Genomic DNA, 26,294 nt, shown 5'->3' with positions numbered 1-26,294 from the left:
TTGCAAATTGTTCTTCGCCCAGTGCGTATCGCAGAATGTCAAGCGATGTTGATATATGTGACTTCTTGTACAACAACCCCAGCGGGCAAGGAGGTATCTCGGAGAGGGGTGGCCAAGTTGGCTTATCATGGGGCAGTCGCTGCTGAACGGGAGCACTGTCATCGGTGCCACGTACGTCATCTGGTGTGTGTGTGTCGTCCGGGCGCAGCCCACACACTTTCTGGCTCGGCGACCCATGCTGGCAAGGAGCAACGTCAGGGATGTCCTGCTGATCGTTGGACTCTTGCGGCGTTCGTGGGGTGTTACCATCGCTGCCAGCCACGATGCTTGACGTGTCTACCTGCGCGGCACGAAGTGGTGACGGTATTTCGGTAGTTGTAACCGTGACCCAAGAGCCCAACACGCTGTCTTCCCTTCCGTCAAGACTTCTGTCGAATAATACATCGCTTTCGTCGTCGCCAACAGCTTCTGCTATAGTGGTCCACCTCTTCAAAACTTTGTCCATGCAAGTTGCAAGAGGCTGCAGCGGTTGCGGTGCAGTTAAAAATGGGGCGTTGTTAGCCATGACGGAGCAGTGGCAAGGCAGCGAAACCAAGATTGACCGCGCAGTGGAAAGAGTGCCTGGCGGGTCCAAGATGCAACCACGACCAACAAGATCATACGAACACACACACTACCGAATCCGTCAAGTCCGAACCGTCCGAACATAGAACCAGCCAAACGATACGGACGTACTCAAAATTTCGCGCCCGGCTAACAAACGGCGCCTCCCTCGATCGTGCGAGGCATGGACCACTGATCTTATAGTTTTTCTTACTATGACGTAATAGTAATTAAATAAGAAACTAATAATAAGAAACTATATGACTGATCTCTACTAGGGGGCTGGGTGGCGCGTCGGGCGCCCCCCAGCCCGATTTAAAAGGTTCATCCGTATTCATCCATCCACCCATCCATCCAGTGAAGCCACCGGAAGTAAGCGTGCTTGTCCCGGAAATCAGCGTTTGACAGTGCACGAAACCGGACCTCAGTACGGTTTTTCAGTTTCAGTTTTACACTTAACATTTCGTCTTTTTGCCATTCTTGTCTTTTTCCACAACAATGCCTACGTGTCGCGCCGTCAACTGCATGAGGAGACCAGCAAAGTGTTCGGTAAAGACGTTTCAAAAATTAGTGTCCAATGCATCGCAATGGGACGACACTAGCAGACGACAGGACGTCGCTCGTGCCTCGTCTGCTCAGCTCTGTGTCGTCCCGTTGCGCTAGCGTCGCCAGCTGTGCTCTTTGTTTGATGCACGTTGTCGCGCTCTAAGCCCAAGTTATATACACCAATGGGGGATAAATGTAAGAGAGAATTGGTGGAAACCTTCACCAGGCCAGCCGACTTTGCAGTGACCATTTTACCGAATTATGTTTAGACCGAACCGGAGCGAGGGCGAAACTACTATCTGGTGTGGCGCCGACAGTGTTCTGCTGGTTCACAATAGCGCTTCCAAAAGTTATGGTACTGCTTTTTGTACGAACTGTATCATGCACTGTTTCGAATTGTATCAAATTATGCCCGAATGGGCTTTTATTCGTGATGCTTGGTGCGGTTGACTTCAAACAGCGCTTGTCCCGCGCGCTGCAGTATTCGTCTTTCTCGTCAGTCGTTATTCTCGCACTTTTCAGCTGAAACGCGGCTGTGCTATGGAGTTAGGTTAAAAGCACGTCTGTAAGGTAAATGACACCGTAAAGCGACAAACATCAGCTACCATTGATGAGAAGAGATATCGTCTGCCATTAACTCAAAACTGAAACTGCGGCAGCTCAGGATTTCCGCGCCATCGTTCGCCTTTTCTTTGCTATAAGAAAATTCGATCGGTTTTAAGATGATGTAGCTTCATCGTAATTCCCCTACTTCCCCTAATTACGCTCGTAAGGCAAGAACCAGATGAGAACATAATTAAGTATTTAATGCGCGTACCCCTTTGCCACGGCAGGGTGAGACCTGGGTGCCTGTTTTCTTCGGTTTCCCTGAAATTACAGTGTTCCCCAAACAATGCTCACATATCTCGCGTTGAGCTTCCTTATTCATTTGATACTACAGTGTACTCCTCTCACTGAGCTTGCTTATTCATTTGATACTACAGTGTACTTAACACGAAAACAACGCGAATAACTGAGGACGGAAGGGCGAAAGACGCGACTTTTTGCATTCAAACACACAGCAGACACCAAACTTTCGGGACACGCCACCCAGATAATGACATGATAATGGCATGGAGAAAAAAAATTTTTTCCCTTGGATACACCAATGTTGGACCACGGTGCGTTGGACACGGCATGGAACAACCGAGCAACGTGCATGGAGCGTGGCGGTGGGGCTCTCGCACAAATGTATTTTAGATGGCGTAATGTATTGTAATAGAGGTCGATTGTTAGAGGATTCGTTTTCGGAGTATTATTTTTTTCTTCAATTGTTTCTTACAACAGTAAGGAAGAGCGGTGTGGTGCCGCCGGAGACTTCTGCAAGCTAGCGTCACATGACTCTACTACAAGCAGCGTTAAGGCTCAGTGCGGGAAACTTGAATTTTTTGCGCTGCACGGCTCATGTTATAGCAGTGCATGGTAGATGGGAACCACTCACAGAAGGTAATTGGATCCGTTAATACGCGCAACGCTTCAATAGCTGAAGAGGCTGCGATAGCATGTATACAGGTACTAGAGCCAAAACTATTCTCTCAGACAATAAGGCGACTGTTAAGAACTTCGGCAAAGGCCTTATTTCCAAGCAGGCGGCCAGTCTACTGTGGAAGCACCCGCTAAACCGGGAGGTTTCAGTCATCTGGGTTCCAGCTCATGAGGGTCCACCAGCCAATGAGGCTGCCCATCGCCTTGCTCGAGATGTATACACCCGAGCGGCCGTAGAGACCCCACTACCCGGAGACAATAAGAGCCCCTCATTACCTACAAGGAGCTCTCCGAGACTACCAGACTAGGCCGAAGGATCTATCCGCCACCAGATAGGTCCCTAACACCCTCAGAATATGTAGGGCCTGGCGAAAAATTCAGGCCAATCGCTTTTTGCCTTATGTTACTCTGCATAATGAGCTTACAGGCGACCCAGGGGCTTGCAATCTCTGCAAAGTACCTCTGAGTAAAAGTCATCTAATCTGGCAATGCCCCGAATCTCCGGGAGCTAAACAGACTGATCCCCTTGATCAAGTTGCCTGGGAGTCCTGCATGAGGATGCAAATGCGGATGTAAAAAAGATCGTCCTACGCCTGGCAGAGGAGGCTACTCCAAGACCTTCTCGCGGTCACGGCGCAGGAGGGCCGGCAAGGGGGACCCCCCCATCTGGCTGAGCCCTTGCCGCGAGGTCTATGCCGGTCTAAATAAAGTCTTCTCTCTCTCTCTCTCTCTCTCATTGCTGCGCCCAGACCGTGAAACCCCATAATGATGGGAATAACGTTCATTCATTCATTCATTCATTCATTCATTCATTCATTCATTCATTCATTCATTCATTCAGCTGCTAATCTCGGTGTCGCGGGATCGAATCCCAGTTAAAGCGGCCGCATTTCGATGCATATGGACGATAAATGCGAGAACGCTGCGTGCTCTGTCCCTCTTCCCTTTCCTTACGACGAGGTTACTTGGTCCAGTGTGCTGTGCGATGTCAGTGCACGTTAAATATCCCCAGGTGGTCTGTCGAAACTACGTCGGAGCCCTCCACTACGGCACCTCTTTCTTCCTTCACTCCCACCTTCCTCCCTTTTCTCATGGCGCCGTTGAGGTGTCCTTCGAGAAGTTACTGCGTCTCATTTCCTCAAAACCTCAAAAAGCATCCACCGAGAGTGCAACAATTACTGCGCCTTTCCTTAAGTTTCGTCTTGAAACTGTCGCATTTTTTCTTTTCTACTTGGCGTTTTTGCATTAACATTCGTCAGGTAATACACGCTTCTAATCGCGACATTAATGGGCTCTCGCTAACGCCTATTTCGTTGCAACGTGTATTAAGTGTTATAAAACGTATATATGAATGCATGTTTATTTTAGACTGCACTGAACACAGTAATAGAGAAAGAAGACAAAAAAATATTTTGTGAGTGAATGTTTCTCGATTTGATTCATGATTCATTATTATGGATGACTTGCTTCAGGGACAGTTTTAGTTGGGAACCAAAGCATCTATAATAATGAGACAGACTGTAAATCCTAGTTAGGTAGGTAGGTAGGCCTCAAACAATGCTAGCACATACCCACTATGGGGGAAGACACAGGCGGTTAATTGCTGGATACAGGAAAGTTTTGATGGGAAAAGGAGTGGTAATAGCATGTAGGCTGATAGACTGGAAGACGCAAGGGCAGGGGTCCTGTTAACTTGGAGATTGAAGACGGGACAATGGCTTAATGTGCATAATAGTATACAATGCCTGTAATGTTTCAATGACATACTGACTGAGAGCGGGAAAAAGAAATCAGAATGGGAGTCGAGTTTCTTGAAGGAAATTTTGCACAGCAGAGCACACACTCCTGTCGCCCTCCACTACTGAACCTCTTTATTCCTTTCTTCTCTGAGTCCCTCCTTTATCCCTTCTCTAATGGCGCCATTCAGGTGTCCACTGATATGTGAGAAAGATACAATGCCATTTCCTTTCCCCAAGAATGAATTTACCAATTTATTACTGTAAATCCCTTTAATGCCACTTAGAGTTACTATGCTAGAAAGCACAGACAACAGAAGTAGAAGTGGACAGGATGCAAACTGCCACCAAAACAATATATGTGGGAGTCTTCACACAGCTATAGCATTGCCATAGAGGTTTTTCTTTGTTAACTTAAATCCAAACTTTCGAAATTCTCTCATGATTCTTTCAAAACAGATTTTGATTTCCTCTTCTTTTCAAAGTGCCCTATCGCAGTGTTTTCTGCTGTCATTTTATCTATGAGTAATTAGGCATGTGCTCCATCTCTTTCTTTGGGACCTAATCCAAAGTTCGGCCAGTCCATCTCGCGTGTATTTGTCTGTGCCACAACCGACAAGGAGGAGGGATGAGGAAAAAACTATATTCAAGGCCAGCACTAAGGCCCCGTGAAAAAAAAAAACGCTTGCTCTGCTAAGGTCCGTTGATCATATTCCAAGCGTAAGTGAAGCCAATTAAGCACTCTAGGAAGGAGGGGGAAGGGAAGAGAAATAAGAAGAGGTAATTTCGTATATCATCGGCGGTCATTATGCAGAGACAGGACATGTATGTATAACGACGACGACTACATGCGGAAATGCGTTCTTGTGAAGCTGGTGCTGGAGACAGAAGCTCAAGTCCAAGACAATTGTGCTTGAGCTAGATCAATGTCGGCCTGGTATTCCGTTTGAAACTCAACATCTAGAACACGGAGCATGGAATAACCTGTACAGGTCATTTGATATTCTGTATGTGTTCTGGGCCCTCGGAAGAAACTGCCGATGAAAAGCCGGAAGACGTTAAAACAAGCGAGTTCACAGACATGAGTGAGCTCTGCAGAACAAACCATTACGCATACAAGTTCAATTTTAAAAGTGAGAAATGTACATGTTGAATGTAAGATTTTGGTATTGCTTTGCGCATTACCCTGGTCGCCATTATATTAAAAAAATGTGCAGTTTGTGGGCCATGAGACAAGTAATGGCATCTCTCCTACTGTGGCTGTTGTCATCTCACAAATCACTAGGACATATCCAAGACGGTCAAAGGTAGGCTGTTCAAGTATCAGCAGCTGCTGAGAGTGCTTACTTTACAGGCATTTGCACAATATTTCACATTAGATGAAAAGGGACTTGGTGCATTGGCTTTGCAAACCATAAAATTGCAAAAAAAAAGACAGCCAGACAAATTTCGGTTTTTGCAGTACCTTTCGCAGATGCCCTGCACTATGAAAGCAGGAAATGCAATCTTAGGTTTGCGCAGTCGAGGCCTAGCTCACATTGTTCTCTATATTAATACAAGAACACATCGGCCTGAATGCGGCTCAATGCATTTTCACTCTGTCTGTTGCAGCGAGTTTCCATATTAATGAGGGCCAAGAAAATGGAAAAAGTTTGGTCTCCATAAAAATTGTCTATAATTTGAGTTCGAATTAATGAGACACACGTATAATAAAACGAAATAATTAGTTATGTTAACCTATAATGCTTTGGGAGCTCTACCAGAATTTTTGCAGCTCGAAAAGACAACTCTGTGCTGAGAAAAGCACGAGTGAAATACATTCAATATATTTGCTCCCCTTTGCTCGCAGGCGTCTCAACACTTAGTTATGGGAACATCTGAACTCCCTTAAAAGTATGCCTTACGTGCACTTAGAAACACTACAAAAAATGAAGGAATCTACAGATTTTGATCAAGCCAACGTTAAATACAAGCTGTGGCACCAGAAAGTGCAAGGATCTGTTGAGGCTTTGAGCACAAAGGAAAAGAGCAGACATCCACCTGACTAGCACATCTCTATTTCTTTGCAAAAGGAAAAGGTGCAAATTTAGAGCATACGATGCCTATGCTTAATGCTTGATATCTTGTCTAATGTATTTTTTCTTTTTTTGGTACATGCATGCATATTCTCTACTTTTAAACATTTTCGAGTCTACCTGATTGAACTTTTTAAAAAAAACTAGTCGGTGACTGGTCTGTGGTGTGGTGAAAAAAGGCTGCCCAATGCTCTACAAAGCAAACCACTCCAACCTCAATCCTGAAGTGCTAAAGCAGCCACGTTGCACTAGAATGCCCCTAGAATTCGTGTATTTTTATGCCATTTGCTGATAAATTTGTAACAATTCGCTCAGCTAGCCAGCTCACTGATCTTGTAAAAATACATAGCATCGCCTTGGCTTATTTGTACAACATTTGTCCGTAAAGTTCAGACTGAGTCCATTAAAAAAAATGCATTTAACATTGAAATCATTTGTGCAGCACCCCTTTGAGATAGTCTCCCTTGCAGTCTATACACAACTTCCAACACTTCTTGAGGTCTTGGAAACAGTTGGAAAATGCTTTTTTTGGCAGGGCTGTCAGCTCCTTTGTCGTGGAATCTTGAATGGCCTCCACGCTCCCCCATCCAGCGACCTTTTAGGGCTCTCTTCACACGAGGAAACAGGAAAAATTCGCATGGCGCGAGGTCAGGTGATTATGGCGGTTTGGGCAGTACAGTAATGCTGTGCTTGGCAAGAAACTTTGTCACGCTGAGAGCAATGTGTGGCCTTGCGTTATCATGGAGAAGGCTCCCTTGTCCAGATGCCCATAAGTCAGGGCGACAGCGTCGCAGTGCATCACGCATGCGTTGGAGCACGCAGATATGAAACTCCTGACTCACCGTCTGTCCTTATGGTACGAACTCGTGGTGTATGAAACCTCTGGCATCGAAAAAACTGGCGGTGGTTTAGCTCTGGTTAAACCTGGAGCGACGCGATGGCTACAGCTGGCCAAGTGGAACTTGGTCACGTGACCAACCACGTGACGAACCATGTGATCAGCCACGGCACCGCGCCGCTGGCAGCTGCTCCGCACCACACGACAGCGCAGCCATGGCGTGGCGGCGCCACCACGCTGAAGGCTTTAAGTACTACCGTAATGTAGCTATCGCTACAAAAAAACTATCAGCATCGTCTTTGTTTTGATCTTCTGTCGCCGCACCTTTCTCGACGCCGGAAAGCTTGTGGACCGCCATTCGGCGCTCTGCCTCTTTGTTTGAGGGTCGTATTGAAAACACCATGTTTCGTCTTCAGCAATGATGCTGTCGATGAATGCAGCATCTTCCTCTGCCTCGGAGAGCAAATCAGCGCTCACTGTTGACCGTGTGTCCTCCTTGTCCTCTGTGAGGGAGTGCAGCACAAGTCTGGCATTCAGCTTTCATTTCTCACGCAAAATTTGGCGGCATGTTGTCTCACTAATGTCGAGAGCATCCGATAGCATGCGGACTGCAATGGTGCGGTCTTGCTGTACGATTTCGCTGATCCGAGCTACGTTGTTTTCATTCCGTGAGGTTGAATGGCGCCCCTGCCCTGTGTAGTCTTCCACAGACGTTCTCCCCGAAATGAACCTCTTGTGCCCCTCGAAAACTCACAACTCACGCCCGCAATAATGTCTTGTTGCCGTCAGCGTCACGAAGGAGCTCATACGCCTGTGTGGCTGTCTTGCCAGGCTTCAAACAGAATTTTATGTTTACACACTGTTCGAGGTGGACGTCCATCTCCACATTCACTCACAGTAGAATGCGCAGACGACTAGTGACAACATATTCTTCTACGTGTAGTGGCACCTAACGGCTGCCACAGCAGTTAACATAAATAGCTCAGGTTAGCCCGAACAGATGGCGCTACACATACGCACCAACATCTGTTTTGGGGCATTATTTCTAGAGAAGAAAATAAATCAGTCTCGAAACTTTACGGACAAAGGTTGTGCAATGCTCAAACTGTCTATACATGAACTCATCATAGTCTAAAAGAAATGCCAATGTTAACATACTATTTAGCATACGAGAAGCCTGGTACAGCCACTAATTACAAGTGCATATGTATGTGGCAAGTCTGACCAATCCAACGAAGCCACTAAGAAGGAAAAGTTCACATGCCTGTTTGTAGAACTACACCAGAGCAGTACATTTCTTGACATGCCACAAATCACAGTCATACTCAGTGTCACCACATTAAGGCCTGCTCATTTTTACGATGTATCGATGACATCAGTTCTGGCAATGAAGGCTGCAATTATTCAAAAATAAGTTTGTCACAGCGGATAAGTGAAAAAATTGCACACAAAGCTAGCAAATATATATTAATTTCTGAGATCCAAAAGAAAGAGCACATTCGGAAGATAGGACAGTCCGCCATCACATATTACAGGAAACAGTTTATTCTCATCGAAGCACAAAGAGAAAGGAAAGAGAAAAAGAAAAACTTCACATGAACATTTTCTTTAAGTGTTCCAGCCAAAGCTTCACGTCTTGATCGGTTCTCCTGTTCCGTCAACTTTGAAGCCCTGCTTCTCAAGTTCCGCCCTGCAAAGCATTGGGAGAATGAATCAGCACATTGAAGCTGGATGCGCAAAGCTACGTCGCCGCACAACGCACTTACATACCTCAGTTGCTGACTGAAGTCATCTTCAATGTTGTCGTCATCCCAATTGTCTTCCCAAACATTGACGTCCTGGGAATCTTCCGCTTTCGCTGTCCACTCTGCAGCCAAAAAAAAAAACCTAATTAGTTGGGCCAAATAATCGCGATAGATTTTTAACTCGACCAGAGTTCTCCCCAGTCAACCCTCCGCTTCATCTCCATGTTCCTTGTGTATGTGAGCGTGCAGAACAAAAAACACAAAATATATAACTGCGACGCCGGCGATTTCAAGTGGCCGATGCTAACAAAAGTAATCACGGCAACATTAAATGCAAGAGTTGATGGTAGACCCAGTGTGACGACAGACCCCCAAGTTCCGGACACACAAGACGCCAAGCGCTTTTTGTCGTAACATTAAACGTACTGTAAAACTGACATAGCTGTGATCTTTCTTAATAAGGTGAATGTAGCTGCCCTGGCCACCTTTAAAGCGAGCGGTGAATCCTGTTCGCTGCGCACATTAGTACGCACGCTTCGACAGCGTGACGAAGCGCAATGGGGTCTACCGGTACATCGCATTTTGAAGCAGTACGTCAACCGGACAACAACGAAACAAAAGCGGATCACTCTCTCGAGCATCGCACAGCGGTGAGCAGCTTACCTTCGGCAGGAAACTCCTCAAACTCGTCATCCTCTTCGAGAAGACCCAGGTCAACTTTGGCTTTCGCGTTCTGGTCAGCCATTTTGCCAAACAAATGTCAGCGGTAAGGTGAAAAATGATGCATTATGGGAAACGCTCTAAAAAAATCAGTCGCACCACAGCCCCGCACTTCATTCGATAACAAGTAAAAACAAATAATACACTTTTAAACCTAAAGAACTGCGTTTAATAGTGAATTATTGTACAACTTTCATGTATTGTCAATTTACCAGTTTACTTTAACTGCAGCCGGCGAAAGACGGCCGGAGCGCATTATTTGTTTGGTTTCACAAGTTTCACTTTCGACGGCGCGGCCAGCGAGCCATGTGCAGGGTGCATGTGTTTGCTAATAGTTGCTTCTGTACTATTTATTCGAGACCACAAACAAGCAGCATCGTGGCCTGAACGATAAGGTTTCGACTTTCATGTTGATGACATTCACGCGTTACGTTCAGAGAAAAACATTTAGTTGCAATGCCGAGAGACCGTTGTGGAAGGTGATCTTTTTTGGATCGGACAGCTTCTCGTTGAAGAGTCTCCAACTCTTGAACGAGAACAGGTACGTTATCGTTGTTTCAGCATCAGTATATTTCGTGCTAAGGCGTGCTGGTTTTGAAACTTTGGGGAGCGATCACGCAGTTTTTGGGTGCCGTGCAACCTGGGAATAGTGTCGGCACGAGGCACCAGTGTGTGACACTAGATCATCGTGTTCCGCTGAATCGCGTCCTTATTGCACCTCATACCTTATAAAATTATGCCCTCCTTGTAAAACCTTCACAGTGAGCGTTAGCGTACATGGTGTGATTTACTCTTAAGTCATCTAATTTATACCGCGCACTTGAGAAATTTTCGCTCGTTCGAACTACATTTGAACCTCGTCATAACAAAGTTGAAGGGGCCCTGTGATTAATTCGTTATAGCCGTAGCTTCGTTATAGCCTGTATTGACTGAGCTTCCAAATAGAATCGTCATTCCTTCATTATATACATTATTTCGTTATGAACCGTTTCGTTATAACTAGGTTTGACTAGTTGAAAACGAAAATGTCGTCGGAACCCCCAGAAACGAGAAGCCGTTTAAAAGCAATGTTTCGGTGTTAGTGCCGCAGCTTGTTCCACTTGCACCTTCAAGATCCGGTTTTTCTTCTCATTTCGTTTATTTAGAAAAATGAACGCACACATGCGAAAAATGATCGGTGATATGGAAATATTTCTGCCCACTGTGCTGGCAAAGCTCTTGAAGTGTGCTATGAACATTGACCACTACTAATACACATTTACTGCACCCTCAATGCAGTTACAGCTTGAGCAGCGGCAAAGAGAAATGGAGCTTTTGCGCCACTGCTGAGGAGGTCTCCGGGTATAAGGCACAAAGCCCAGTGGTGACGGCCAATGTCAGGCATGCTTGAGACTTGCGTTCAGGATATACTTTTAGTCACGTACTGGTGACCCCATACCGCAAAAGGATGCATTGCAGTGCCTGGAGAGCTATGAAAAACATGCTGTCATCACTTGTTGTTACTTGTTGGCATCCAACCTTGTGAGGTTAGGTACCCACTTGCTCTATTTAAATGCCTTCCTAATGCGGTGCATGTGAAGCCTGATGGTTTCATCAGAAACCTAGAAGCATATAGCAAGCTCACTTCATGTTTGGCTGCTGTCGTTGTCTATGACTACTTTAGGACCTGGTCATCCAACATGAATATCTGGTGACTGCGGGGTGAATAACAGAGTCAGATCTCCTGAGTTGAACTTGTGGAACCAATGCCTGCGGCAGTGCATTCAATCACAGTACTAGTCTCAAAGGCTTGACACATTTCGTCACTTGATTTGGCTGCTGACAAGCCCACCTTTAAGTCAAAGGGCAGGCAACCCCAAATGAGCTCTTTTGACAATTACAATTCCTTTTGCCACTGTTCAAGGGTGTTTCTCCAACTGGACTGCTATGGGCTATCGAATTAACAAATGGCTTTTGGTAGCAGTGAGGCTCAATCTACTTTATTACAACTCGTACTGTAAGCCAATATGCTTGAACTACTTGTTATGCCATAGGATTGTTTCAGGAGTTTGCATCACTTTATACCTATCTTCTAGAGCAGGCTAGTTCCATGTGATGAAGAGATTTCTCGAAATGCAGAATTATTCAAATCACCCATTAGTAACTAGCATTGACAAGTCTACTTTGACTTTACTTGGCAACAACCAAGTTTTTGGATGCATGTTTTTTTCTTTATCGGAATGTGGTGGACAATGGTATGCATGAGTCATGATGTGGAATTCTCCTATGCCAGCTGAATGATTTATAATTGAATTTTATTCTCATTGTTTCGTCTTTGGTTTTAAAAGCTAAATGACAGCTGTGATGTGGTAATATGAGGTCACGTGAGGCACGCAAATACTGCGATATAATCACTACTTGTTCATTTTTTGTCATTCCAACTCATGAGCAGGCTTGAGTAAGTGTGGATGTGAATTAAAACAAAGCAAGCAGTGGCTATACTTGAGTTTTTGTATCTGACTTCAACGCGTATATTATGTTACAGCCGTCATTTGGCTGTTGAAACTGAAACAGCATGCAAAAAAAAAATATATTTTAAATTATTTAGCTTATTGGTGCAATCCACGTGGCTGTCTCGGTTTTTTTAACGTACTGCACATTTTTCTTCTAAAAAGAGAAAGCAGAACTAAAATTGGGTGTCCCTACTTTTTTAACCTCTTATCACTTAGTCACATGGCGTTGCATGACAGACAGCATTCACAGATTAATCAGACTAGCAGGATCTTGATATTGCTTAAGATTCCAAGCAAATTGTAACCTTGTTCCCACATGTTCATTTCCTCAGGCTGAAAAAGACGAAGCTTCCTGAAGTTATTGACACAGTCAAAGTTGTATGTCCAAAGGTAAAGCATTTTTATTCTGAATTTATTGACGCAGTAAAAATCGTATGTCTTTCTTCTGAATACCCCGATATACTCTGTGTGGCGCCCACTGCATTGAACACAACCTGGTTAGTGTCATTGCAGCTGTAAAAGGTTGTGTGCATCAGTGGCCACTCATTTCATTACTGTGCTGTCAAGCATGTTAGCCTTGAAAACACTGCATCATCATTGGTCCACTGTTTTAGGGGATATTCGAAGGTGGAATAGGTTTTTATGAGGGAGTACTTACTCATTAGTATCTATCCAAACACAGTCATACGGTTACAAAGGAGAGCTGTATAGCTTGAACAGAAATTTAGAAGTTGAATAAAAATTCGTCTTGGTTTGGGGTTTGAACCCGGGGCTACCACCCGCCTGACGCGATCTCTCTACCAAGTGAGCTAACAAGGGTGGCTTGCAGATGCTGCATCATAGTAGTAGTAAGTGTTTAATCAAAAATATAATAAAATGGAAGTTAAAAGATTTTTGCTCACCCCGGCATCTGCCATCACTGTATCGGTGGCACCTGAGCTGGGGCAGCGGAAATAAAGGATAGAAGGCAGTATGAAGAAGGGAAATGAAAGAGGTGAGGGGACAACAAGAAAGGACATAGGGAGTGGTCATATTTATACTATTTACAAAGAGTCAAAATACAGTTGTCCAGGTCGTGCACGTGTATCATCATTGTAATCCATTTCAGCATGTTATTTCAAAGATTTAAGTCAACTCAGCTGTATTAATTGGGAGATCACTATTTGTGCACATTAAGTTATGAAAAAGTTTTTATATTTTCACACTCTTAATGAAACAGTATCAAATCTCTACAAGCACTTTCTTGTTATTTCCACCTGTCATTCTTTCGCTTTCCTTGCTTTTTTCTCTCAAAATTTGTATCACTTGGCAAGAACTTAGTATCTGATACATTCTTTTTTCTTTTCTGTGTCTTTGTCCTAGGTCTACATTTCGACTGTATTGTAAGGAACCTATGTGGTTTTCTTGCTTCCTTTTACAGATGTACTATTAAAAACTTTAATGCTAGCATACAGGCACATAGCCAGGAAATTTTTTCAGGAGGGGCCCAAGGTTGTTTCTTGTATTAGGGGGGTGTACATAACCAACAAAAGCATTGCCAAGGGAATATGCTAGCGTAGTGTTATGCTAGCATATTCTCTTGGCAGTGCTCTTGTTGGGCCTGTACTCCCCCCACCTGACACAATATTATGCTAGCATATTTGCTGCCACCCATGTTGCAGCAGACTCCTGGATGGTGTGTGCTTTTTGGGCTTATATGCTTTCTTGATCATTTGGTTTGGTTTCTTTTTAGCTCAAGGGCCCTGTCGCTGATTATGCCCGTAGAGAAAACCTTCCAGTCCATGAATGGCCCCACGCCGTGCCCCCTGGTGCCTTTGACATCGGAGTTGTGGTCTCATTTGGGCACTTAATCCCCGAAAACAGCATTCATGCATGTAAATAGTAAGTCCCGCATACCTTTGTGTTGCTTGCATTATTTGCATGTCCTCTTTCTTGCATGTAATTTCAATATCATGTATGCATGATGTGAATGAAGTTATTATTATTATTATTATATGGCATTTAATGAACGTCTGCATGACAGAGCAGCTGTATGGTCTGGAACTCGTGTACAGAGAATATGAAAGACTTATGTGTGCCATGTCGGAGCATGAGTTTTAATGGTTGTCCAGTTTGAAGTACAATCCTCAGTTCTATGGCTGACAAAGTAAAGGCACTTCTTCCTCCTCCTCCTCCACTTCACAGTCCTTTAGTGCAGTTGCTTAGACGAGGGCATTGCGAGCTTACTCGACAATGAACCATATTCACACCGTCAATCAGGTAACATGGAAAAGCATAGGATATAGCCATCCTAGGTATATAGCCTTTATAGATTACTATGAGAGAGCATTTGACTCAGTCTGAACCTCAGCACTCATGCAGGTATTGCATAACCAGGGTGTAGAAAAGGTGTATGCAAGAGTTCTGGAAAATATTTGTAGGGGTTGCACTGCGACCATAGTCGTTCATAGAGAAAGTAATAAAGTACCGACGAGGAAGGGTGTAAGGCAAGGAGACACAATTTCTCTGATACTATCCACTGTGTGTTTATAGCAGGTATTCAGCGAACTTGATTGACTGGGAAGAATTTGGTGTAAAAGTTAATGGAGAATACGTTAGTAATCTACAGTTTGCTGATGACATTGCTTTTCTAGGTAACTTGGGATAAATTGTAAAACATGGTAGAGGGCCTAGACAGGCAGAGCATAGTGGTGGGTCTAGAAATTAATATGCAGAAAACTGAATTAATGGTCAACTGTTGCGGAAGGCAACAGCAGTTTGTAATAGGCAGCGAAGGATTGGAAGTGGCGTAAAGGAATGCATATACTTAGGGCAGGTAATGACTGCAGATCCGGACCACGAGAGTGAAATGCTAACTAGAAAAATAAGAATGGAGCGAAGTACATTTGGCAGGAACTCTTAGGTTATAAATAGCAGTTTACCAGTATCCCTAAAGAGGAAAGTATATAACAGCTGTACCTTACCTGTACTCGCCTATGGAGCAGAAGCATGGAGGATAACAAAAAGGGCTGAATTTAAATTGAGGGCAATGCAGCAAGAAAATGATCGGTATAATGTTAAGAGACAGGAAGAGGGCAGAATTGGTGAGGGAACAAACACGAGTTAATGACATCCTAGTCAAAATCAAGAAGAAATTGGCCTGGACAGGGCATGTAATGCAAGGGCAAGATAACCGGTGGTCGTTGAAGGTAACGAAGTGGATTCCAAGAGAAGGCAAGTGCAGCAGGGTGCAGCAGAAAGTCGTGTGGATGAGATTAGGAAGTTTGCATAGATAAGGTCGCCAGATCTGGCACAGACGGGTTAACTGGAGAGATATGGGAGATCACTTTGCCCTGCAGTGCACGTAGTTGGGCTGATGGGGGTGATGATGATGATCGCTAGTAGACACCTTGTGAACTACAAAAACATTGGATGTTTTGAGGAGACAGTAGACATGTTCTGAACCACAAAAACATTGGATGTTTTGAGGAGACAAACTGACATATTTAGTATTGAGGGTAACAAGATTTCCCTAGATTTTACTAAGAAAGCACACTGTCACATTTCACCTCACATTATCTGGCTAGCTCATCTTAGTTTCAAGTAAATCTTCTCTTATGGGAAGTTGTACTTGTTAAACTTCTCATAAGAGAAGCTTTACTTCGTGCATTTTATCTCTGAATACTTTGCAAAATGAGGGCATCCTCTTTCATCCTTTTTTCTTGTTTTCATAATGCTCTGAAAAATCGGCCACCAGTCTTCATGCATGTGAGCAAATTGTATTGCACCTCTAATCAAGATCCCTTGTTCTAAACTCTATTAGTATGACAAAACTAGTATAAAAATTTGTGATTTCAAATTGTTAAATACCATGGAATGCTGAGTTTTTCACTCACACGTGCCAGTTGAAACTGTGGTGGAAAAAATGATACGATTTCTGATACCACGAGAAACCAACTGTAGAGTGAAATACAAATTCACACATAAAAAGGGCAGTAGCATTGATTGTGGGTTAGAACTTGGTTTTCCAAAATCACTGCGTCTGTATTAAAGAACAATTATAAACATCTAGGACTTCTGCCATCTGTAAGCGTTCTGTATTCATAACCACCTCAGTGTAGCTCTTTTTTTAATGTCCTTCATACAGGATTTGTGACTTCAAACCCATTGTAGATAACATTATTGTGCGTTGTGTAGTATCTCTGGTGTGTGAACACAGCGAAAACACAGTGAGGGAAACCCCATTTGTGAGGTCTCCACATTTGTAAGCATGGCACTGCTTTCACACCCTGTAAGGTGAGGCTAGCTTTGTGTGCAGCTCTGCCTTTTCTTTCTTCGTGCTTTGCAGTGGCATGATTAATGTCCATCCGAGCTTGCTTCCAAGATGGAGAGGGGCCGCTCCTCTGGTGCACACGCTGCTTGCTGGTGATACTACATCTGGCGTCTCGGTGATCACAGTGGCACCGAAAAGGTACTGACTGAGAAAAAGTCCTCCATATCTGTCCTTTGCTGGCAGCACGATCGGCACGGCTGATGCATGGATGACTTGCAACCTTGCATAATCAACTAAAGCCATTGTCGTCAAGAAAACTGTATGTGTGACCATTGTTTAGGGTTAGTTGTGAAGCCACAAGACTCATTCAGCTTTGTTTTCATGAAGCTTTTCCCTTGGCAAAGAAAAGCAACTTGCAGCATATGTCTTTACTGTGCATGAAGTTTTGTTACAAGAATTCTGCTGACTGTGCATCTTGTGGGACACTTGGAAAAAAATGGAACCACTTTCGGCTCTTTTGTGGATCGACACCTAACGCAAGGGGCATATTCACATGCATCCACCAGTGGAGAGTTAGCAGTTCTCCTGGTTATCTTACAAAATGCTCATGAAAGCCTGCATTCAACAGCCACTATAAGAAAAGTGTTTTCAGCAAGCTTGGCTGCAAACTGTTTATTGGCCAGAGCCAAGCTCACAAGACAGACAACGAACTCAGGAAACATCGAATGCGGCAAATATATATATATATATTAAAGCATGGTGACTGTTTATTCAGAGCGGCTGTACAGTCACTGTCCAGTCAAATGGTATCAAGCAATTTCTTCTGCTGGTTGCTCCAGTCCTCTGATTCAAAGCTGCCAGATGCATCTCAGCTGAGTGTTCATCAAGTTTTCTGAGCGATGAGGGTGCCAGAAGCAGAGAGCAATGGATAATTGCTGCACACATTTGACTGCAATTCCAGCTGCACTTGCATATATTGAGCAGTCAAAATGAGTGTGACTGGCAGCAGAAGTGCCTGGCATCATGTGACAGTCACTTTCTCGCAGATTTAGAATTCACTTCACTTTGAGGTGAGAACACCTGAGAGTACTTATAGTTAGAGCTCCACAGTTGAATACAACCAGCTGGACTTAATGAGAGTGTCCCATATCAGCCAGCAAAATGTGCTGCGAGCTTTCTAGAGCTTTCTAGAGTGCTCTAGAGCACTATCGAAATGGCCAGTTAAAGATTCCATAATGCTCCAGTTCACACGACAGTTATCGCAGAAGTTTGAAAGAATGCTGCAGGTATCATGGTACTAAATATATTGGTCTTATATTGCAAGCACGCATTGCATCAGAACAGAAGTATGATAACATCATGAATTTGCACAAATTGCAATAAACATTTGCATATGCTCAGCCAAGTTTGTATCATCAGCATGTCATCCTTTTGCATTCTCGTGACTGGGAGCAGACACTGTTCTGAGTCTATGTTGGCTGCACACTCATTTTATTCAGCTGAAGCCCCTGATTGGATTGGGAATTTGGACTGCTGCACCATTTTTGTTGCTTCACTGCAAACCACTGCAATCATGAGTCAAAGGCTCTGTTCTGGGGCCTTGATTCAGAGGTTGCCATACGAACCATGCTCATCTTAATGTGTGAGGCTGGCGCAGTGCAAGAAGTGATCAAACATTGCGCAGAAATGTATTTTCTCATTTGTAAACATTAGATGCGATATTCATTCCCACCTTGTAATAGCCCTTCCTTTTCTTTCTGTTGAACTTTTCACTTAAGGTGAGGCCTTGCAGGAGCAGGAGTATTGGTGGCAGAGCATGCTCAGCAGCATTAGTGTATTTTCAGCCGCAAAGTTTCTCACTGTCATTGCATTAAAAATATGCAGTGTGAAAAAAAATAAATGTTACATAAAAGCGTGAAAAGCGAAATGCGAAATTCAAAAATATGCAAAGTAAAAGTAAATCCCAGCGCTCGGGTCCGAAGTTACTTAATGGCCATCTCTCATCACTGCATTTCTTTTTCCTCAACTCAGGTTCGACACGGGCAAGATTTTGGCACAGGAGGAGGTCACTGTGCCTCAGGGAATCCATCTTGCAGAGTACACCAAGATGATGGCCACCCTTGGGGCCGATCTGGTAAGCATGTTGCATGCTGTTCTACAGTCTCCTAATGGTGTACGGTCGTATACTGTAATGCCCAGTTGTACACTGTAATCTACAGTCATGAACAAGACTTTTTGAGAGATATGTCTGCGTAGAACGAAATTAATGCTGCATCACTTTGCTGCCCAGTCAGTTCATGCTCACTCGAATGCATGGAGCATGAAATCGTTCTCCTGACCGTGGCGAACTACACTGTGTCAAAATGGAATACAGCATAGTATACAGTTCTGTAGTTTGGCTGACAATGCACTCCTCCCTGATGTCTTTTTCAGCTGTTGAAGTGCCTGCAAGACCTTCCAGTGCTTCTATCACAAGCCCGGGAGCAGGGAACAATTGGAGTGACTAAAGGTTGATCACTTCTTCATCTTTGATTGACTTTCATTCATGGTGACAAATTTTCGGAAAGCCATTTTTGCTGATAGATCGAATCCTAATACTCTTCTTATTCATAATATTCATTCTACCATTGCTGCTGTTGTAGCTGTGACTGCTGCAGCTGTACTAAATTGCTAACATTCTGATGTGTTACATTTGGTTAACACAGAAAGAAAGGTGCATATATTTGCATAACCCATGTACGAGTAGTGCCATTTGTGTGATAATGTGCCATTTTCTTACACAATGTACTTTTAAATTCGAGTGAAGGAACACTAACTACCCTTCCTTAGAAGAATTGGGAGTATTTAAGAAACCAGTAGTTGTGTACTAGTAGCTGCAACCCATTAACCAATATTGATTAATCTTTTTTTTTTTCCTTTTTTACAAAGAAGAGGGCAGTTCTGAGTATTTTCCCCAAAATTGATCAGATTATTATGGATGCTCATTGGGAAATTATGTTTTGTGGTGTTCTGTGGGAACACTTGTCATTTTACTAATAGCCTCGCCGTTAATCCGTTAATACGACGATGGTCTTCAAACATCAAGATGGGGACACTCATGAATGGTGCAGGTTTATCATGTAGAAAAACACCACAATATATGTGTGATTGAATCAACTGTGAGTTCACCAACAAAGGTGGAGGAAACTTTGTGATCAGCTGGTTTTTTTATGTCTTATAGCCATTTATTTTTCATTTTCATATGCTTTTGGTTTTGCAGATTTTTAAACAGCAATTGAAATTGAAATTGATTTTTAGGGAAAGGAAATGGCGCAGTATCTGTCTCACATCTGGGCGGACACCTGAACTGGGTTGGGTCTTAAGGGAAGGGACAAAGGAGGGAGTGAAGGAAGAAAGAGGTGCCATAGTGGAGGCCTCTGGAATAATTCTGACCGCCTGGGGGTTTTTAACATGCACTGACATCGCACAGCACACGGGCGCCTTTACGTTTCACTCCCATCGAAACGCTGCCGCCGCGGTTGGGTTCGAACCCGGGTACTCCGGTTCAGCAGCCGAGCGCCCTAACCACTGAGCCACCGCGGCGGGTTTTTAAACAGTATGCATTTCTTATTTTCATGCTAAACATTGAAGATGTGGTCGGTGCATGTCTTCTTCAATCCATACTGTGTCATGTGCTGTTTCCAAGCGGAGTCTATCTTGTTACACATGTGCGTCAAATTAACCACCTTGTGTGATCTCTAGAAAAGTAGCACTTACAGAGCACATTCACAGCTAAAGAGTGAGGGAAACTGCTTACAGACAGTGTGCTTCCTGGCTGATATTTGCCTATCATGCTGCCAGTGCCCTTCCAAGGCATAGGCTGCAGGCCCGTGCATTATTTGAAAGCATCAAAAACAAGACTGCTTTCGGCAAAGCTCTCTCCATTTTCCTTAGCTGTGCCCCTGTAAAGCTCTCTGTTACACGCATGTAAAAAAAGGCGTTTCTAACATGGCGGTTGACATCGCGACTAGGCAGGTGCACACGAAAGTGCTGCAAGTAGATGATATGGGAGCACTGCATTCAATATTCAAAATGAATAACGCTGGCATGTCCATTGGAGTCACTGTTGCCATGGGTTACTGCGCCATCTTTAGCTGTCACTTCATTCCTATGAGATTTGTTCTCTGTAATGCTTTGTAGCGAATGGCAGTGTTTTCAGACTACGCACTGTAGATTCACTCAAATCAGCTCTAGCCCAAGTCTGTCTTCTTTTTTTTCATGTAATGTTATTTTTTTTTCAGCTTCAAAGGTCGCTCCATCTTTGGGTGCCATCGACTGGGCTCAACACACAGCTGATTACATTGATAGACTGTACAGGGCTGTTGGAAACTTTGTAGGTATATGTCTTGGCACCTTTTGACAATGTCTTCAGGCGTAATGTTTTTGGCTTAAAGTTATCATTGTAATCTCAAATAGGAGCCAGGAATGTGCTTGCTACTGAAAGGTAAAAAAAATTAAAGTAAGCCTGCCAATATTGTAAAATTCGTAACTAAGTCTTGCTCCTTGATATGTAGCACTGCTTTATTTATTTCCTGGAGAGTTATTGAAAATGCAAAAACAAAACAGACAATCTGTTTGACCTGGATGCATGTGTGATGTCATTGTTTGGCAAAATTATTTTAGAGATGGTTACCATGTACATTCTAAAAAATGGGACTGTGTTACTCTTGCAGTTAGTGGCTTTTGGAAACTGGTGGTGTGCACTGACTTGCTAGAAATCGGTGGTCAAAGCCACACAGTCAGGTTCTGCTGCTACACTGCCATATTTGACCACAAGCTCTTTCTAATCAGAGTAATTGCGTGCTTTGTTGTTTGTAATGTATTCGCTGCAGTGAGGCAGTGTGAATTATCTCGGCTGTTTTCTTGTCAGAAATGGGGGATGGGGAGGTCACCACAAATGCATGCTTCCTGGCATATGGTTGTTAGACAGGGAGAGCAGTAATCTTACAAACATGTTCTTGTGTCCTTGTCTTTCCATTGCACTTTCGAGACCACTCTGACAACCTGTTGGCATGGCTTCAAGGTGAAACTGTTTGACATGGTTCCCCCATCAGAGCTAGTCACTGCCAGACTGGAACAACTTGTGAATAATGACAGTATGAGACCTGGTCACTGCTACTACCATGCAAAGCGCAAAATACTGTGCATCAAATGCAAGGTAGGCAGTTTGACGTGCATGGCTGCCTGCTTTAGTAAATTCAGCTTGGCATAGTCGCTACATTTTGATTTTTCTTTTTAGTTTTCATTAGAGGGGCTTTGCAACATGTACAGACTTGCACTGAGGTCACCAAAAGCAGCAGAGAATACACATTTTCGGTCAAAAGTTGGCCAAACTTTCCTGAAGCTATTTGAAATGCCTGTCCTGCTTTGTGTAACATACTGACATATATTGTTATGGTGCAAAACACAGCACACCGGGCACAGGCTTCGTCTTCACTGTTACAATATGTCTCTTGGAAAGAGCTATTTGTCACCTCTAATCATGTTTCGCAAACAAATTTAAGTACTGCTGGAACCCTGCCAAGGGGAGATATGGAAAAGGAACCCAGACACAAACAAGCAAAATGGCTCTCTCGCTTTCCTGATACCTGTGCCACGCATGCGAAAAAAATGGCAGTAAGGGCATGATACCTCAAGCTTTAAAAGAGTAGATACCAAATTTTAGTTGTGTGTTCTTTCTTTGGAACGATGCGTGGCATATTAGAAAACGTGGACAGCCACTTGGATTGTACCAAGAAGCGGTAAATAATTTATTATAAAATTTTTTCTCTCATGCCGTTTCAATTTTAACAGTTGAACGACGGCTGTTACATAACAGATTATTTGAGGCCACGTGAGGCATACAAAAACTGCAATATGGTCACTGCTTTCTTTATTTTAATTCAAACCAACACTTATGCAAACTTGCCCGAGAGTTCGAATAACAAAACATGAACGCGCAGATAATGTCGCTATTTTTTCATGACTCGCATGACCTCAAATCGTCTGTTGTGTCGCAGGCGTCATTTGGCTGTTGAAATCAAAACTGAAATGGCACGAGAAAAAATAATTCAGTTATAAATCAATTCAGCTGGCGTACGTAAATTCCATGCCATGACACATGTAGTATAATATTATCTTGTGCACCATTCCAAAGAATATAACATTCATGCAAAAATTTGGCCTCTACTCCTTTATGCCTTTCATGTGGCACCACATGGGCAAACTCATATCTTTGTCACATGCCAATTTAATATCATTTCTAATGAATGGCATTCGATACTAAAGTCATTTGTTTCTTGTTACATTGTAAAAGTTGATGGCATTAGCCAAAGATGACATTTGCTGCCTTCACACTAGTTGGGGAACTAATTTGGTTTGTTTTTGGCATTGACTGTCTAGTTTTGACATCAGAGCCCTTGCAAAGCTCAATATATGATGTCGGATCAGAAGTCAGGGTGGGGCAAATACACCCTTAGCAGTATCATTATTCATTTGCATTGAAATTATTGTGCTGCAACTATTGATCCTATTCTTGTGAATCTCTGTTGCCACCTCTATACAGCAGCCTCCATCCATGCCGCAGACAGCCACAGCCGTAGGGCATGAGTTCATGCACTTATTCCTTATATTAGTTTTTGCATGTTCAAATTCATCAAGGTTTTTCTCTATACTCAAATATAATAATTGTTTCAAATATTAACCCATTCTTTAAAAGGTAAAAGAACCACGGCTTCAGAACAGGACGTAAGACGAAGTGGACAGGACATGCAGTACGTCCTGTTCTGAAGCCGCGGTTCTTTTACCTTTTAAACATGTCAGACCAACTGGCCCAAAGTTTTTCCTTCTTGATTAATCTATTGAAATGGGTTTCATGATTTCTTTGGAATGTAATAATGTTTGCAATAAAACATTGATTTACTATTGTGTGCTTTTTCTCTGTTGGCCGTGTTACGATATTTGTTGCCATTAGTTGCAAATTACATTACTCTGTGCTGCGTAGGAGTGCCTAGAAAAAAATGGCATTAATTAGCTAATGTCATTAAACAGAAATAGCATTAAATTGGCTATTTAACAGGGGCATTGATGTCACGGAACTCAGTGCCATTGACAATGGTTTAAATGAGTTCATCTCAACATATTCGTCCAGAAAAATGCATGCTTTTGCTGTACGTAATTGGTTATGCAGAATTGCATGTACTTTTGTTAGAAACGACATCCTGTCATGTGACGGATAATTTATTCATGGCTTTACAGCATTTTATGTGTTAGTGGCATGCTTTTCATTGATACTTTTTATTGATGCTCTTTACCAGATGTTCTGGCTCTTGCATTGGTGGTTACTTTTTGACTTGGTAGCCAAAACTACCATTTTCTGCAACACAGTTTAGAAACCTCATTTCAGCAAGCATTACTTAATATACGTCCTCTGTTACGTCTGTGGTTTTTTATGTTTTTGCCTTTATGAGTTGGTGCTCTTTTACTTCTAGATTTTAGAAGTACAGGTACATCTTTTTCACTGTGCCCTTGGCAATATTAATGGTGCCCTGTCTTTGATTCAAGATCTCCTCAATCCATATGCTTGAGTTTTGGCTGCATGTTTATAATTTTATGTTTAGTTCATTTTTTATCTCTGTCTTAATAGATTGCATCACACACTTGGTTCACTCATTAAGCAACTTGCATGTTACCAAATTATGCTATAATTTGTTTACTTTTATCATTTCAGGAAGGGTGGGCTGCCTTCTCAACCATCACTGTAAAAGGGCACAAGAAGATGACAGCTACAGACTTCAACTGTGGTTTTCTGAGCAAAGTGCCTGTTCACGAACAGTTCTTTTCAGTAGCAAATGCAGTGCATCACAAAGGAACCAGGACATGATCTGGCGTTGTCTTGTAATTTTTGTTTGACCATTCAGCAGTTATGCACCCTGTGGTAATATTAGGTATGTTTTCTGTGGTTAAACAATTTGGTTTCACTGGTTGGTGTGTGTTGATCTTTTTTCCCATGTAGTCTTTTTGTTTGCATTCTGCTCTACTGTGTGTTAGTAAGATTGTGTTAGTGTTAGTAAGAGGTGTAGACAGTAGCACCAACTCTGGCGTGCTGCAATGCAATTGACAGGTGCGATTTTACTACGAAAGGGTTCAGCTTAAGTTGAGGACAACACAGTGAGCCGTGGAAAGAAGAATGAAAGGTGTAACGTTAAGAGACCGGAAGCAGGCAGAGTGGGTGAGGGAACAAATGCGGGCTAATGACACCCTAGCCGAAATCAAGAGGAAGAAATGGGGTTGGGCAGGGCATGTAATGCGAAGGCAAGTTAACCGCCGGTCCTTAAGGGTAACGGAGTGGATTCCAAGAAAAGGCAAGTGTAGCAGGAGTGCGGCAGAAGGTTAGGTGGGCGGATGACAAACTGGCAAACGACAGGGTTAATCGGAAAGACATGGGAGAGGCCTTTGCTCTGCAGTGGGTATAGTCAGGCTTATGATGATGATGATTATTATTATTGTGCTACACAAGAGCACCCAGCGTGCATTGGACACTCAGCTTTGCACAGTACTCTCTCCCTCCACTGCCCTTCGCTCGCCAGCATGGCTTTGTGCATGCTTTCCCCTTTGATACCCTCTTTGCAGAAATAGCCACATCTATGCACCACCTGCCGACACTGCTGCAAAATGAAATGCGTCAGTGCAGCACCACAAAGCAGACAACCGTGACGCATGCCACGGCGCATGCACGTTTTGCAGAATAAGGGGGAGAGAGCGTATGGCGCCGAGGACCCCGGGACCACTGAAACACTGGCGCAGTGGAAGCGTTCTACTAATGACAAAACCAAATTCGACTGCCACCTATCAGATACTCCACCAAGCTTGCTCTGATGTTGCAAAATTGTTCCCTTTTTATCAGCAAAGACGGCTCTCCTTTGTCTTCCTCCATGCTTGACATGATCAGTTTCATTTTTGAGAAAGAATATCTGGTGTCACCCATAACGGGGGGTTGGAGTTTTTGGTTTAAACAGAAAAAAAATATGATAAAAATATGCCAAATTAATTTTTTTTAATTTGGATTTAAGCAAAAAAAGTCATTATACTTCATGGCCATGTTGTACTGGTTGTACTGAGTACGAGTTACAATCGGACACAAGCTAAGGTTAACTGAGTGCGGAAGCTAGAAGTCGTGAGACAATGGGACCGTTGTTAAGTAATGCAGCTGTATGGTTGGGGGCACTTCTTACACCATGCTTCAGGGCATTGCTTTGCTACCTTGGACAAACGATTGGTGCAGGCCGAGAGGCTCCACTGCCTCTTTAAGCCTCATCTAGTGGCCTAGCGCCTTCTACTCACACACTGTCATCAGCTTATCTTGGTTGATTTTCGCATGGCCTGTAAGAACACTGATAACATTTGTGACAGTAACAAGCTATCGTCAGCTCGAAACCATTCACCAACATGGTGAAAAAAACATCACGTTCTGGTTTCCATAACGGTTCAGTGGCACCTTCATGTCTGCCATCGTCATGCGGACTATGTGATGGAGGCCTCTGGCTCCTAAATTTCATTGGCGGTCACCTTTTATTTGGAATTCGAAGCTATGTTCTTATGAAGTGTTTGCGCCTTTCACAGGGGGCCCTGTCAGGCAACAATGTGCCTTTAGCCTCAGCCGCCTCTTAGGCAAATGTCTAAGCAAGAAATAAAGAAATAAAGTAAGAAAGTTCATTCCGCAACTGTAGGAGTTGATGATATGTCG

General features: G+C 43.4%; 2 protein-coding genes across 3 annotated transcripts; one reads left to right on the top strand and one right to left on the bottom strand.

The window, feature by feature from the left end:
* Positions 1-8,849: 8,849 nt before the first annotated feature.
* Positions 8,850-9,880, bottom strand: Sem1 (Suppressor of exocyst mutations 1). Its single transcript, XM_077627159.1, has 3 exons — positions 9,731-9,880; positions 9,093-9,189; positions 8,850-9,012 (listed from the first exon to the last, which is right to left on the bottom strand). The coding sequence occupies exons 1-3, from the start codon at positions 9,810-9,812 to the stop codon at positions 8,952-8,954; spliced, it is 240 nt and encodes a 79-aa protein (XP_077483285.1). The 5' UTR covers positions 9,813-9,880; the 3' UTR covers positions 8,850-8,951.
* A 185-nt stretch (positions 9,881-10,065) lies between these two features.
* LOC144093599 (methionyl-tRNA formyltransferase, mitochondrial) lies at positions 10,066-25,278 on the top strand. Of its 2 annotated transcripts, XR_013306301.1 has the most exons (10): positions 10,066-10,328; positions 12,612-12,669; positions 14,012-14,160; positions 16,607-16,729; positions 18,563-18,665; positions 18,965-19,040; positions 20,812-20,903; positions 21,561-21,728; positions 24,279-24,495; positions 25,181-25,278. XR_013306301.1 is itself a non-coding variant. In XM_077627158.1 (9 exons), the coding sequence occupies exons 1-9, from the start codon at positions 10,195-10,197 to the stop codon at positions 24,429-24,431; spliced, it is 1,056 nt and encodes a 351-aa protein (XP_077483284.1). In that variant the 5' UTR covers positions 10,066-10,194; the 3' UTR covers positions 24,432-24,534. The 2 variants fall into 2 exon arrangements, 1 of the variants encoding a protein (XP_077483284.1); XM_077627158.1 differs by lacking the exon at positions 25,181-25,278 and having other exon boundaries at positions 24,279-24,534.
* The last annotated feature ends 1,016 nt before the right edge of the window (positions 25,279-26,294 follow it).

This window comes from Amblyomma americanum, chromosome 6 (genome assembly GCF_052857255.1).
Source record: "Amblyomma americanum isolate KBUSLIRL-KWMA chromosome 6, ASM5285725v1, whole genome shotgun sequence".
Classification (NCBI taxonomy): Eukaryota; Metazoa; Arthropoda; class Arachnida; order Ixodida; family Ixodidae; genus Amblyomma; species Amblyomma americanum.
This window is presented reverse-complemented; position numbering and strand designations above follow the sequence as displayed.

Coding starts and splice junctions, on each gene's coding strand:
- LOC144093599 (XM_077627158.1), top strand. CDS start 10,195: ATGTTGATGACATTCACGCGTTACGTTCAGAGAAAAACATTTAGTTGC. Junction 10,329..12,611: donor CAACTCTTGAACGAGAACAG/GTACGTTATCGT, acceptor TCATTTCCTCAG/GCTGAAAAAGACGAAGCTTC. Junction 12,670..14,011: donor TCAAAGTTGTATGTCCAAAG/GTAAAGCATTTT, acceptor GTTTCTTTTTAG/CTCAAGGGCCCTGTCGCTGA.
- Sem1 (XM_077627159.1), bottom strand. CDS start 9,812: ATGGCTGACCAGAACGCGAAAGCCAAAGTTGACCTGGGTCTTCTCGAA. Junction 9,190..9,730: donor TGAGGAGTTTCCTGCCGAAG/GTAAGCTGCTCA, acceptor TTTTGGCTGCAG/AGTGGACAGCGAAAGCGGAA. Junction 9,013..9,092: donor GACTTCAGTCAGCAACTGAG/GTATGTAAGTGC, acceptor AATGCTTTGCAG/GGCGGAACTTGAGAAGCAGG.